The sequence below is a fragment of the Carassius carassius genome, chromosome 3, assembly GCF_963082965.1.
Source record: "Carassius carassius chromosome 3, fCarCar2.1, whole genome shotgun sequence".
Taxonomy (NCBI): Eukaryota; Metazoa; Chordata; class Actinopteri; order Cypriniformes; family Cyprinidae; genus Carassius; species Carassius carassius.
In genome coordinates, this window is record NC_081757.1 from 26,402,959 (window position 1) to 26,418,755 (window position 15,797).

General features: G+C 38.5%; 3 protein-coding genes across 3 annotated transcripts in view; all 3 read left to right on the forward strand.

The window, feature by feature from the left end:
* LOC132124032 (methylthioribulose-1-phosphate dehydratase-like) overlaps window positions 1–15,797 on the forward strand; it is a 310,976-nt gene that overhangs the window by 177,977 nt on the left and 117,202 nt on the right. The window lies entirely within an intron of this gene.
* On the forward strand, window positions 1,067–9,993 carry si:ch211-210p4.6 (malignant fibrous histiocytoma-amplified sequence 1). Its single transcript, XM_059534613.1, has 10 exons — window positions 1,067–1,195; window positions 1,533–2,400; window positions 2,672–2,966; window positions 3,057–3,243; window positions 3,355–3,539; window positions 3,650–4,146; window positions 4,355–4,500; window positions 8,970–9,168; window positions 9,302–9,369; window positions 9,483–9,993. The coding sequence occupies exons 1-10, from the start codon at window positions 1,180–1,182 to the stop codon at window positions 9,500–9,502; spliced, it is 2,481 nt and encodes an 826-aa protein (XP_059390596.1). The 5' UTR covers window positions 1,067–1,179; the 3' UTR covers window positions 9,503–9,993.
* ascl1b (achaete-scute family bHLH transcription factor 1b) lies at window positions 11,341–12,880 on the forward strand. The gene is made up of 2 exons (XM_059522985.1): window positions 11,341–12,060; window positions 12,276–12,880. Exons 1-2 carry the CDS (start codon window positions 11,511–11,513, stop codon window positions 12,305–12,307), a joined length of 582 nt encoding a protein of 193 aa, XP_059378968.1. The 5' UTR covers window positions 11,341–11,510; the 3' UTR covers window positions 12,308–12,880.

The window sequence follows — 15,797 nt, forward strand, 5'->3', positions numbered from 1 at the left end:
GCCAGGATATTTTCATAAGTGTAACAACCTCCTAGCCCTGCCCCAGCAGCTAAGCATTCATAATGAGAGCATTTTGCAGCAACATTTCTAAAAATATTCTTCTCTTTGCTAACGTACGAATACGTTGTGTTTTACTTCTAGTGTTCCTTGTTTTTCTACCTGTTTCCTTTGTTCTTATTTCTCGCGCCAATAGTTTGTGGTTTCTAATTTAGTTGCACACCTGTTCATTATTCTATTAATTTACACTTCCTGTGTATATAAGCCCTCTGTTTCCTGAGTTACATGTCTTGTGTTAACGTTTATGGTGGTGCATGGTGTTTTCACCAAAGTGTTTATCAAAGTCTTTCATCCACTGTGTTTTCCATTTTGCAGCTCTTTGGATTTATACTTGACAAACCCATTTTTTCTGTACATTTTAAAAGTGACCACTGTAAACTGACATAACTGAATAATAATAATTAAAAAAAACTCTTTGGCCCTTTGCTGATTAAATTGGTGGAAAGGAAGGAAGTAGAGGATGTGCTCTGCATTTCACCCATCCAAGTGCACACACACCAAGAGCAGTGGGCAACTATTTTTGCTGTGGCACCATGGGGAGCAATTGGGAGTCCAGTGCCTTGACAGTGGGTTCTATCTCAGTCATGTAACATGCTATTGAGGGTGGACTGGCGCTGTACATTCACTCTCTCCACCTACAATCCCTGTAATGCCTGTAACGAGACTCAGACCCACAACCTTTGGATGGAACACAAGTCTGACACTAACCATTAGGCCACGACTGCCCCCAACTTTACACTTCGCCCTCCCCATGTGTGTAATGACACCATTCTTCCAAAATAAAAAATTGGTGCTGAGATATTTCAAAACCTAAATAATAGAAATGTAATTTTTCCTTGAAATATACTTTCTAGGTAAGAGTTTTATTTCAAAGCTAACCTCTCTTTCGTATGTACATTGTTTCACATTTTATCCAGATGATGGCAGTGCCGCTTCGTCTTAAGATGACTGTAAACCACCTGATAGAAACTGAACTAGATACTGTTACGTTTTCCAGAAAATGAAAGTAAAAATCATTTGTACTGCTCTGTTAAAAGTCCGTCCCTACTTTGCTCTATGAGACATAAGGAAGTAGATCTGACACATAGACGAGCGAAAGAGTTTCTTTAGCCTCTCATCAACATGCCCCTTTTAAATGGTATGTTTCACTTTTTTTCATCTTGATCTGTAAGAAATGCTACAAATTTGTTTGAATGTAAGAAATGTAAACACAGTATATTATAATTAGGTAGGGGTCACTCCCGAGGATTTGCTGGATATAATTGCTAATCCTAACTAACTGACACAGATATATAATTAGTTTTGCTGCCTAGACAGAACACATTAATTTATAATTTATGGTGAAATATGTAGGCTATGCTTTACTCCGAGTCATTTATGAAAATGTTAAGAATAAGACGTTAGGAGTATGTTTGTTTTAAAGTTTAAATTAAAATGATTTTATTATTATTACATTAACAATAATATTACCATAGGAAATCAAAATGGCAAAAAAGAAGAAAACTTTGCTGGAAAGAAACTCAGAGCCCTTCCCTATGAGCTACTTCAGAGGGGTGGAGATGCAGTCAAGGTAGATCTACAGAAAAACAGACTCAAACAGATCACTGGTATCAATCAGCTGAAAAACCTGACGGAGCTCATCCTGTGCAGGAATGAGTTCACTGATTTCCCTGTGGACATTAGAGGGTTACACCAGTTGGAGAAACTTTATATCCATCAGAACACTATCAAAACCATTCCAGAAAATGTTTTTCCATCCTTGGAGAAACTTCGATTTCTAAAGTTGAGCACCAATCGACTTGAACAGCTACCCCAGGACATAAACAGGTGCCAACATCTCATCTACCTAAACCTGTCCAACAACTGCCTGAGGGATTTGGATCCTGTTGTGGGCCTTTCACACCTAAAAGAACTTTATGTCGAGAGGAACCGGTTAGCTGACCTACCAGAACTACTCTTTCAAAACAGTAGCTTAACTCTGTTCAAAGCTAATGGTAACCCTCTTAGAAAGCCCCCTCAGGAGGTGTGTGCAGGGGGATTGAAAGATATCCAGAACTACTTTGCGATGCTTGAGGCGAACGCCCCAAATCAGAAAACTGTGAAGACTATGTTTCTGGGGAACTCCATGGCAGGGAAATCCACTCTGTGCTGTAGTCTGAAGCAGGGTTGCTCTGTACCAGTGGACAAGGATAATCGTACGGTAGGGATCGAAATCAGTGAAGTCGATATTGAGGGTATTCGTTTTATCTTTTGGGACTTTGCTGGACAAGAGGAATACTACATCACCCATCATGTGTTTATAACAGCTCAAGCCTTTGTCATACTTGCCATCAACCTTTCCAGGTAAAGCCTTTGTTTTTTTTGTTTGTGATAGATGTTAAAATGTAATATACTCTGACCACTAAACATATACAACTCGTTGAGAATGTTTTCTTTTATTAGCAAACATCACTATTACTAAACAGTTATTTAGCTGTAATTTTTGCATTGTGACTATAAAACGGGCAAAACCAGAATATTATAAAGATTTAGGGGACTTTTTTTCACTATTGTGGTAGTTGGGATTACACCCCAGCAACCAAATAGCAATGCATTCTTTTTCTTTTTCTTTCAGTTACAACATGGATGCCCAGAGTTTCAAGGAGAATGTGGGATTCTGGATCAAAAATCTTCAGGTTAGGATACCAGACTCAGTAGTTCTGCTTGTGGGCACTCATGTTGACCAATGCACAGATGAGAATGATGTGAAAGAAAAGAAAAAACACATCAGAGACCAGGTGAATGAAATGGTTAAAACACATATAGCTAATTTAGAGCAGCACAAGAAGAACTTCCAGGATAAGGAGGATTCATCTTTGTACTATGACCAGATAAATCAGATTGAAAGACTGATTGAGTACAAACTAAAGGTAATTTGGCTTTGTAATTGTTGTTTTATAATCTAATAGAATTGAATAAAATGTACTGCCACAGTTTTATTTGTCTCCTTTTATTTTCAGGTACTTGACCTTGTACCTATAGATTGCACGAAAAAGGAGGACATTGTCAAGCTAGGTGATCATATCAAAAGTGTGGTTTTAAACACAGATACATTCCCCAGCATAGAACAGACATTACCTAGAAGCTACTATGAGGTGGAGAAGGATATCAGAGAACTTCTGAAAAACGGTGACATTGCTGAGCATGGTCAGTGGTTTTTTTTTGTTTGTTTGTTTGTTTTGTTTTTCTTGATTACAATTTTTGGTGTGTTTGTTCTTAAATAAGTTTCCTGATTCTGAAATTTGCACATACTGTCAGGAATTGTGAGTCAGACCACACTCTTGTATGATCTGAAGAAAAGACATAGTACACTGGACGATGAGAAACTTAAGTTAATTCTTCAGTATCTCCACCGAATTGGAGTCATTATGTGGTACAAGGAAATCCCAGAATTGACTGGTTCTTTGTTTGTAGAACCACCATTCCTCATCTCATTGTTTAAGGTTTTGTGCATCAAACATTTAAAACACAACCAATTAATGTATTTGAATAGCCATAAAATAATTAGTGTATAAAATCCTTCATCAGTTCTTTTCTTTTAATTCTGTCACAGGCTATTGTGAGGCATGACCTAGTGCTGGAACTGAACAAGATTTCCTCTGCACAGCTGAAATCAGAAAATGCGCTTACAGTACAAAAGAAAAGATGGATCAGCGACTATAAATACAGAGCATCCTTAAACAATGTGGCTATCAGGATCCTAGTGCGTACTGAGCTCCAGAATACATATCGCATTACTGATGAAGATCTAATTGAGGAGGTGGTTGGGTCCAATAAGAAGGAAGGAAGTCTCCTTTCACTACTAAAACACTTTGATGTATGCTTGTCGACCAAACATAACAGTCCTCTCAATCCAAAAGCCAACGAATTCTGTCCGAAGACAAAATGGGTGGCCTCAAATCCGATTGTGTATGAGCCAGATGCTTGTCTGTTCCCAAGTTATCTTCCAGACAACAAACAGGTAGAGCAAAAGTGGGAATCAGACAATCCAGAGGACCTAAATATCCATGTTTACTTCCTACCTGAGATACCACATGGTTTCTTTCACAGGTGAATGCTTGAGCTTGTCTTGAATAAAGAAATACAGGTCATTAAAGAACCTTCCTGGTTTATTCACTCTATTATCTGTCGTGTTTTGCGGTGTCATCAACCCAGATACCCCGATGATCAAAAAGTTAATTTAAACTGATTTGACTGTAACTAGTATTGACACTGGGATAACTAGTAAAGACATGTAAAACTGATTCTTGCTTTACAGGCTTGCCATCAGGGCATGCTCCTTATACTCTCCATACTGGATCGGAAAAGACCAGTGTATGCTGTGCTGTGGTGACAGACGGTTTCTACTCAGAGAACGCCGTGAGGAGGACCAGTTTATCGAGATCCGCTGCAAAGAGAATGAGCGTAAGTCCCCTGTTTGATTGCATTTTGTATACCAATGATTTACAATTGTAGCCTCTAAAGTACATACATTAAATATATTTCTTAGTTTTTTGATATCTTGCACATATTGTTGGCAGTAGGGGATTATTTTTTTTGTCTTCTACATTCAGGTAAATCCAGTTCACATTTATATGTATAGCGGTTTTTACAATACAAATTATTGCAAAGCAGATTAACAGAAATCTCGTCACAGAAAATTATAGTTCCCTTTCAAGGGAACTTCGAATTGCATCCTCTAGGGGTCGCTATGGGGAAAGGCCTTTTTGGTGATACAAAAACATACATATAAAAACACCAACAACATGTTGACCGGCGACAGCTCATGACGTCACTACAAGTATGATTATAGTATAAATAGGAGCCGGCAGAACACTTCATCCTCTTCTTCGTCTTCATTGACTATTTTCGCCTTCCAGATTAGGCGTTGGCGCTTTTCGTCAAGATTAGGGTGATACTAGGGTATCTGCTCATTTCCCTCTTTCCTTTCCTAATTCCCCTGTAAACACAATCTCTCCAACTGACTGAAGTTAGATTTCTTTAGGTCGGTTCTTGAATGGGGCTCCTGCGTGGGAACCATGGTGGAGGAGTATGATCCAATTTATATATATATGTATAGTACAGACCAAAAGTTTGGACACACCTTCTCATTCAAAGAGTTTTCTTTATTTTCATGACTATGAAAATTGTAGAGTCACACTGAAGGCATCAAGGGCTATTTGACCAAGAAGGAGAGTGATGGGGTGCTGCGCCAGATGACCTGGCCTCCACAGTCACCGGACCTGAACCAATTCGAGATGGTTTAGGGGTGAGCTGGACCGCAGACAGAAGGCAAAAGGGCCAACAAGTGCTTAGCATCTCTCGGGGAACTCCTTTCAAGACTGTTGGAAGACCAATTCAGGTGACTACCTCTTGAAGCTCATCAAGAGAATGCCAAGAGTGTGCAAAGCAGTAATCAAAGCAAAAGGAGGCTACTTTGAAGAACCTAGAATATGACATATTTTCAGTTGTTTCACACTTTTTTTTAGAGGCCTTCAGTGTGAATCTACAATTTTCATAGTCATGAAAATAAAGAAAACTCTTTGAATGAGAAGGTGGGTCCAAACTTTTGGTCTGTACTGTATATGTATATAAAATCACTCGTTGATGTTTTATCCAGCCGGTATGAGAGCCCTGGTTCTGGCTTCATGCTTCCTGGGTCATGTGGCCAGATCACAGGCTTCTGCGGGAGCCTTTATGATCATCAGGCCCCCTGCATGGCACTGCAAAAATTCCTGTATGTCCAGACTGGGATTATGCTTTCAGGCTGCCCTATCTGGTACACCGTATCTAGGTTTCCCTGAGGGGCTTCCTGATCACCAGGATATCCACTCTTGCTGAGGCATTGAGCGGGAATTATAGGTGGCATTTGCAAGAACCTTCTTGTGTAATGCTGTCTCAGGCAGTGCTCCCCTTGCCTCAGAGGGTTGTATTTGACCTTGCCTCTTCTGTTTGGCTCAGTACTTCCGGGCATCTGTGAACAGATGCTTGAGAAGCTCTTAAATCCATGCTTGGTAAGTGCACATACTAAGTTTTGTGCACTTTCTGAAATCCACATGGGGGTAAGTGTGCACTCTGAGCACCATTCACACTTTCTAAAATCCACATAGTCAGGGGTGCACATAAGTGGTCCGCAGGTCCACATTCGCGACCAAATTAAAAAATGCGTAATATAAATATGTTCTGACAGCGCATTTGTGTACCTACATGGTTGACAGCTGTTAATGCACAATTACCATTTTAGATCACAAACTGTACTATATAAGTTTTATTTTCAACCTGATAGCATAAATCTAAGCTATGCCCTACCGTTCCAAAGCACAATACAAAACTGTGACATTCATCCACGGACGCTCTTTAATCAGCAGCGCTAAATCCGGAAGCGCGTATACTTACTTACCAGCAACATGCCAAAATAAAAGCCTGCTGATTTTAAGTTTGTATATGATTTTCTACCTGTTTGTTTTTCCAAAGCGACTTAAAATTGGGGAATACATAAAGTGATTCTTCTTAAAGAGGCAAACAAACAAAGTAGTAGTAAATATTAGCATTTTATTTTTAAGTTTATTTACTTTAAAATAAATGCATTTGTATTTAATACTTGGACTGCTTTTTATTTTTAATAATATTATCACACACTATTATTTAGTTTATTTACTATTATTTAATTTTTAAAAAACTAAATAAATAAAGTGTAATAATATTATAAATATTATTAATTCATTTTTTTATAGTTGCATTTAATGGGTCATGCTATATGCAGTGTGAGGAACAAACCAAATCTCCAGGTTCTCTTATGAGAACCAGGCTGAAAAAATTATGTGCACCCCTGCACATAGTGGTAAATGTGCACGCTAGACTCTGAATACTTTTCTGAAATCCTGTATAGTAAGGGTTAAGCGTTAGTAGCCTCGTTACCTTTTTCTGAGTTGGTTAGACTCAGTACCTTGGGCTCAACTCAACCATTGTGTCTCTGTTGACACACTTTTGAAGCATCGCTTATTGTGAGCATGGTGCTTCCTTTTGAGCACTCAAGTTCTCTCTCCTTCTGAGGAGTTGGATTCCTTACTCCGTGACTATTCTCGTGGTAGTATTAGCAGCGCTCCCCTTTATCATTTTACCATAGATCGAGTTAATGACTTCTCAACGTATTGTTTGTGCATTTCCATTTCCATCTACGGGCTTCTCTTTCAGAGGACAACGAGGGCCCCCTAGAATTGTTTTTATTCATGTTATGGTAAGTGTGCACATGAAGTCTTAGTGCACTTTCTAAAATCCACACTGTGGTAAGTTTGCATGCTAGTACTTTGCGTTCTTGGCCTTATGGTTAGAGAGCTTGACTGATGGTAGATTTTGGTAGTGCTCACCTTGGTTCTGGCATGCACTCCCCTCTGCATGGTGGCGTGAGTATACAGTTCCCTATAGTGACCCAGTTTGAAGTTCCCTTGAATTTAACCATGGTTCCCTGAGTAGGGAACAAGACACTGCATCCTCTAGGTTTCTTGCCATGCTTCAGAAGCAAGCTTCAGACAAAGAAGTGGATGACGTGTTCTTCCGGCGCCTATTTATACTATAGTCGTACTGGTAGTGGCATCATGAGCTGTCGCTGGCCAACATGTTGTTGGGGTTTTTGTATGTATGCTTCAGACACGGGTCACGAAGAGACGTTTTCCCATACCGACACCTAGAGGATGCAGTGTCTGGTTCTCTATTCTATGGTTACATAAGTAACCTGAGACATTTCTACATTATGTCTATTAGTAGCTTGTGAGTGGTGACTATGTCAAGGTGATGTCCATTGTCCACATGGCAGAAATGTACAGTAAAAACTAGGGGTGGGACAGTTTGCAGAAACATTTTTTTACCATTCGGTTCTTCACACATGGCTCGACATGCACTGGGGCCGCGGTTCAAATTAAATCTGACAAAACATCTTGAATATGGTCTGCTATACATAACACGAAAATCAAACAGGATTCAGCTAATATATGTTTATGCTGATGAATGCGCATTTTGGCTTCCCAGACATTACAACAACAGCGATAAAAAAAAAAAAAAGCTGGACAAACCATTCATTCTTGTTCAATGCGAATGCCGCATGTTGGAATATGAGCAGTAATTTATTCCATCATCACCCGGCTGTTCAGGTGAGACATGAACAACACATGATATCTGAGTTTAATCTAAACTCATTTAAGCTTTGACAGTTTAAACATTTGAGAGCCAAAGGATGCAAGCTCGCCCACGTAGTAAGAAGATTTGTGCGTGCGCTCATCCGAAGCATCTCAGAACGCGAGCAAATATTAAGCTCTCGCTAATGTATTGTCCTTAAATGGACAAATTCACGCAAAAATTGTCAAAATGTCCGTCTTGGTATGTATCCTACAGCAGACATAGCCGGTGAAACGTAGGCCTACTGGATCAGTGCATTCTCTTAAAGTGACAGTCTTAATTTTAATTGAACAGCAACAACAAAGAAATCACTCACTGCTCTTGATTGAAAAGCTTTTGTAGCTTTAATAAATAATAATTTTTCATTTATACAGTACAATATGCAATGCTGTTTTACATTTGGTTTCTGTAACTAAAAACTAATGCTAGACCTATCTAAAAAACAAAGAAGACCTGAAAATCAGTTTATTTTATTTGTATCTTTGCTCTATTGTATTTGTTTGTGCTGTTGCTTGTAGTTAGATAGAATATTCTTATTATTTGTTTTTATTTGAAAGTATAGTTTTTCCATAAACATAACACATACCATACTGTACCAAAACCGTGACACTAAAACTGTGAAACAAACCGAACCGTGAGAAAGTTGAACCGTTCCACCCCTAGTAAAAACCACTTTTAATGGCAATGATTATATGTTGCGATAATAATTTTCCTACTTGTAGTGGAAACTTCAGAAGACATCCAGAAAGCATGGGAAGTGATAAGGAAGATTATGATACGGCTGAACAAACTGACAGAACAGTGGCAAGGGTTGTGCCTGACTGTCCACACTCCCTGTAAATCCAGTGACTGTGACGAATACTTTGAATGGAATGACTGGCAAGAATGGTTAGAAGATTCAGGGACAAGCAAGTTTAATATGTAAGTTTCCATGTGTTATGCCCTCTTTTTGTGTGTTCTCATTAGAGCATTACCTATTCATTTTATTAATGTATGTTTGACTTGTTTTAAATGTATTGAAATTAAATCAGATTTACTTTGTTTTATCTTATAGAGGACTTGAGGAAAAACATACTTGCCCTAATGGACACCAACGAAGGACGGAGTTGCTGTTCCCTAGAAGTAAATGCATTTATTTACAGAGAAATAAAACATGCATTTAGTCTTATGCCCTTTATAATTCTTTATAATATAATTATATATATATATTATATTTATTTATTTATTTTTTTCAGCTCCTGATGCTTCGACCTAAAGACAGGGCATATGGAACAAACAATAGCACTTGAGTTGATGTGAATGACTGTTGAAGACTAGTGTCATTCCTTAAACATTGTGAAACACAACTTGAATATTTACGTACTGTAATTAATTAAAATACCAACTTGCACAGACAATAGCATTGTAATGTTTCCAGCACATTACATAAATTGTAATAGTTCCAAAACTAGCCTATATAATACTTACTATAATTAATGTATATTTCTTGACTGAAATGAAGGGATCCAAGATTATTTTAGGGAACATAGACAAGTTTTGTGTGGTGGATATGTTGTCTTGTAGAAACATATTGTCACCGCTAGGGGGTGATCGTTATACATTTATGTTCCAAGGTTTTTTTTTTGGTTTTTTGTTTTTGAGGACTGTTTGTGGAGAGTAAAATATTGCTGCTGTGGAGTCCAGGCTTGAACATGTAATGAATTGTTCAATAAAGTTATACAGATACAAAAGTATCATTGGGTTTACCAAAGTCTCTTTCTGTCTGCCTTTATGCTTTGAATTAGCTAAAAAGTAAAAAGTAGGCCTACGTGTTTACCTCAACATATAAATATTCTAACAAAGCATATCAAATATAAAGTTTAAAGTGTAAATTATTTAATTACTTACTTTATTTTTATGGTTCTCTTTACATATTATACTGACTATAAGTAACTTCGCAAATACACATCATCTAACTTTAAGTATAAGTAGACTGTAAGGTTATGGATAAGTTGAGATGCAAAGTTACCTAGTTTAGTCAGTAGAATGTCTAAAAATCACAGATATTAAATATAAAAAATATAAATAGCAGATATTAAGTAGACCGTTGACTAACTACTCTTGACTTGTTGACATGTACTTAAAGTCACCCAGATGTCTAAAATGGACCATCAAAATAAAGGGTTACCAGCTATTTTATTGTGTTGTATTTTTTTTACTCACAAACCTTTTAAAAAGTTTTTAAAAGTCTCAATGATGATCTTGTTGCTTGCAGCAGTCTTAGGTTAGGCGCACACACACAAATACATAGTAGAGACTCTCCAATGACTTCCATTGATGCTAATGATTTCTATCTCTAAACAGAACCCTCAGACAAACCATTCTGCATTCTTAAGTTTTTATTAAGATAACATTAAATCGAATGATCCACACAGGTTTTGATATTCTTGTGGAGACATATAGCCATGACATTTAAACATGATTATATACGAAAATCCTGATTAACACAATCTAAAATTCCGTCTTAAAAGGTTTTTTTTTTTACAATCCATATATGCATTATAGAGGATGAAAGTTACATACTGTATGCATTCAAAATATTAATTTATTTGTTTGCCTAATACCTAACCTAACAAAACTGTGGCCGTAACAATCATGGTATCAGATGGCAAAATCAATATTCACAGTAGGCTGTAGTATACTGAAATTCTTCTTTTATATTCAGAAAGAAAGAAAGAAAAAAAACCTTTGAAACAAGGTTTTTGTCACTTTAGTATGTCAGTCTTGTTTTGTGATTTTGCTGTTTTGGTTATCCAAAGCAACCCGCAGACTGACAGACTGACAACAGGTGAGTTATAGTAACCCGAACGTCTAAAAAATGGACGTCACGCCATCGTTTCTTTGATATCAATGGTCAACACTTTAAGTTTTACGTTCCATAACGCAGAACATACGCGTGCGCCGGGTGAGGATGATTCCACAGAGACAGCAGCACCTCATACGCGTGGCGCAGTGAGAGCACAGAATAGTTCCTTTGAGTTTGTCAAAGCCACGCGCCCGGCGCGCGAAGCCCGAGCAGGGGATTCATGCAGGGGGCGGGTCTTCCTTTGGGAGCGTGCGGCCCAAAAGGGGGTGGAGGTGAGGCGCACGTGTAGAAAAGGGACAGCAAGTTGCTTTACCCTCAAATCAATCGCCGAACAGGTGAATCGCTTCTTGCGAGCCACGCGAAAGGCACGAGAGCGGCGAATTACTCGCAAACTCAGCATCTATTTATTTCCCGCGACATGGAGGCAGCTGTCATCGCTACGACGCAAATGACTCAAGATGTGTTTTACCAGCATTTTTCGGAGACCCAGCAGGACAGGGAATGCAAAGTGCTGAAGAGACAGCGCTCGAGCAGCCCAGAGCTTCTCAGGTGCAAGAGGAGACTGACCTTCAACGGACTCGGCTATAGCATCCCTCAGCAGCAGCCCATGGCGGTGGCCAGACGCAACGAGCGCGAAAGAAACCGCGTCAAGCAGGTGAACATGGGCTTCCAGACGCTTCGCCAGCACGTGCCCAACGGAGCGGCGAACAAGAAGATGAGCAAAGTGGAGACTCTGCGCTCGGCGGTGGAGTACATCCGAGCGCTTCAGCAGCTGCTGGATGAGCACGACGCCGTGTCTGCCGTGTTACAGTGCGGTGTCCCGTCTCCGTCTGTCTCCAACGCGTACTCGGCGGGCTCGGAGTCTCCTCGTTCGGCTTATTCCTCTGACGAGGGCAGCTACGAGCATCTCAGCTCTGAGGAGCAAGAGCTGCTGGACTTCACCACATGGTTCGACAGATATGAATCAGGTAGGGGCAGTTTTGAAACGTTTTCCACTTTTGCAGACCCAGGGGCCCTTAACTAAGTGGCCCCCAGTTTAAAAAGCTATTTTCTCTCCAACACTTAATTATAACAACCTAACATTAACCTCAAAGGGGTCAGAATCCTCTTTTTATTCTGAATGGACTGAATTGCAGTCATTTTTTATATGCCTGTGACTCATAGCTGTTTGATTCTATTACAGGTGCTTCACTCTCTACTAAAGATTGGTGCTGAAGGGACGGCTCAGGACCGGTCCAGGTCGGTGATACGATGCCTGCTGGTGCTCATAAAGGACTTGAGTTCATTGACTGAGCACTGGAAGCACCGAGGGCATTTTCCAGCAATGCACACACATGCAACACTCATAAGGTTCCAAATGTTAGATCTGCACGGGACTTGAGGCGTATGATGATGTCTGTTCTGCTGACTTGTGTCTTGTCATCCCGCATTCAACATTTGCCCTGTTGAGGCAATATTGTGTAAATGCAACTGAATGAGCCAGATCGTCACTTCCATATTGTACATATAATGAAGTGATCGGTTGTAGTTAAACGAATGAGGAAAAATAGTATCAGGTCCCATATATGGCGATGGTTAGGGGATATACTAACGTTACACTAGGAAGCCCTCAGGCAACCTGTATATTATAATATTTTGTGCTAGATACACGGCAACATTTTTGTACTGGATAAATAACTTCTGTATCAAAGTGTGCACTTGTGTGTTTTTATACAAACCTGTGTATATGCAATTTTTTTTAATGAAGAGAAACCCTATTTTATGTAAAATAAAGACTTTATTTATTCATTTAATTGTGTTATGTGTTTAAAATCAACTGACCATTGAGACTCAGAATTGCACTCTACACAAATGTAGAAACTTAAGTACTGTATAAAATACATAGCACTGATTTATTTTAAAATAACCACTACAAACACACTTGAAATAAAAAATTAAAATTTTTACTTAGACATTGCTAGTAAATTTCACAGTAAAAAAAAAAGAACAAAATGTGAAATTTCATACCAGAAATCTGAAATAGTTGTTTCTTAAAATATACCAGTAGTCTTTATTTTATTTACAACTGCATAATCTTTCATAAAAGATCTGGCTTTGAGAAGTGTCAACATGGTTTAATTAATGGAGTAATTTACTGTATAACCACAAAGGAAAGTGACAGGCAGCTAGATGGGACACAACCTTGGGATACAGTATGTGAACAGTTAATTTTTAAGCAACAACAAAAAGTTCAAGAGTAAAGCAATTTATAACCCCTGAATACCTTTGTGGTGTAACCAATGTGTCCGTCCCAACCTATGGAGGCTATGAATAGATGTCAGCAGAAGACTAATGGTGATGAACTAACTGTCCTGGAAGGCATCCAAAATGTCCTACCAATGTCAGTTTTCCTGATCACTTTTTTTCTTTTGGTTTTAGCATATACAGGGGTCTTATCAGCAAAGATAAGGAGATCGGTTTAGGTTTGTGCAATTCTAACTTTCCCATTTAAAGCAGGAAAAAAGCAGCCCCATTCTTGCTTCAAATGACATCCTTCAAAGTGCTCCAAATGTGAGTCAACCAAGCACTAAGGTTCTGAGTGCATGAAAATTAGCATTTTCTATTGTGCGTGTGAAGTTTGGATGCGCTGCAAGGCCTTTCGCCATCATCCAATCAGACAGACCCGTGCTGATTTTGAATGGCCTCTGATTAAAGTGACACAAAAGCACTTTTGTGTGAGGGCTACACCATATTCATCACATAGTGCCTTCAACATAAATCTGATTGGATGTCTTGGGCACTTTGATGTGGCTCCAGTGTACGAGTGGCATTGTGATGTCTAACTTCAGTCTGTATTGCCTTTTTTCAGTACTTAGAGCAGGAGGTCCTTTTAATTTAAGAAGAGTAAATTCATAAAAAATTCTCCTCTCTAATAAAAAACCAGCAGAATGATTGACACTACTTTACAGAGTCCCAAACAAAAGCCTGATTTGGGTCCAATGACAAATGAAAGGGGCCGGGTGCGGGTCTCATTCAGACTAATTTTAATCTTTCAGTCACTCTGTTTTTTTTTTCATCTAGACTCTATCTTTCTTTTTTTAAGTTCTCATTTTGGAGATCATTCACTTTTAAACACAAAGGGGGGTTTCACATTGATACCCCAGAAGAACCATTTTAGGTTCCCAAATTAACCTATCAGTGAACAGTTCCTTATATAATTTTTTTTTAACACATATAATATTTTTAATAATCTAAACAACCGTTTTTCACGATAAAGAACATTCTGATCAAAGAAAATGTTCTATAGATAAAGGTCCTAGATGCCAATAAATGACATTTATTTTTAAGAGTATAGACAAATTCTCAAAGAAAGAACCTGTCAATCCCAGTATTATTTGAGCATTTTACATGAAAAACAATAACCTATTTTCTAAGTATAAATATTGCAATTAATTTTTTAGTCTTGGATTTCATTCCTTATTTACAAGATTCCCTTCATTCTTTACAAAAATGTCTTTGCTACTTCTTTTTTCTCTCTCTTTTTGGTTGTTTATCTCTCTCTCAGCTCATGTATGTGTGCACTCAGTTTGATTTACCTTCTGGCTCTGCATGCTAAACGCTGTCTTAAATTGCCCAGCACCCTCCACACACACTTCTTACACACAGAATAGTCATCCGTCTCTGCCGAGGGCCAAACCCCCCCTCAAACTTCACCACACAAACCCAAAACAAACCCAGCTCTGAGCACTGTACTCCTCAGTCCTGCAGCCCATCTAAGAGAGAGAGCTTTATTCCACATTCACGCTTTGACTCCCTTTTTGAGAAAATTCATTAGTGATGTTTAAAAATAGGAGATAACGCAAAGATTAGTCCTGTAACGTACGAAAATTAAACAAACAGTGATTTGGTGAACCTGTGTGTGGTCAGAGAGTATTTTCTGTGCGCTGGTGCTGGCCAGGGGCCTTGTAAGCAAATACGCTCATGAAGTTCCTATATTTATCAGCCACACTTCCATTGTTGTGAGGCATCTCATATCTCCATGGCTTCTGCTTGTTTGAGGAGCTGGTCTGATAGAGGCCCTCTTTGTGGGTGGCTTTCTGAATTTATTCAGGCCCCCCAACATAATCTAAATAATCAACTCGCTTTCTCAATTGGAATGGAGGCTGGTGGCTGATTAGATGTTTGTGTTTCCATGTTTATTTCCTGCTGATCAGCTGTGTCTTATTATCTTATGAGGTTCGTTAACAGAATGGGCAGTTATGACCTCACTATTTGGCTTCATGTCAGATTGTCCACTGTTTAGTTAGGGTGTCATTTTCATGAAAAACTTTCCAAAATGGCAGTAAAAACCATTATAATGTGTATTCTGTTCTCTAGTGCTATTAATTTAATAGAGGCTTTCATTAAATAAAATGTTTTTATTTTATATATGTTTTTATTTACACTACCATTTAAATGTTTGGGGTTTGTAAGATGTGTTTATGTTTTGGAAAGAAGTTTTTTTCTGCATTTATTTGATCAAAAATACATGACAAACAGAAATGTAATTGATTCCTGTGATTTTGAGTTGAATTTTGGAGCTTTATTATCGATGCTGAATACAGCTGTGCTAGTATTATTTTTTGTGAAACGAAGTGCTTCAGTGCACGATAAAATGCTAGCATTTCTAGACAATTTCTACTTTTCTATTTCAGCATTTCTACTGAATTTAATTCCTCAGAATTAA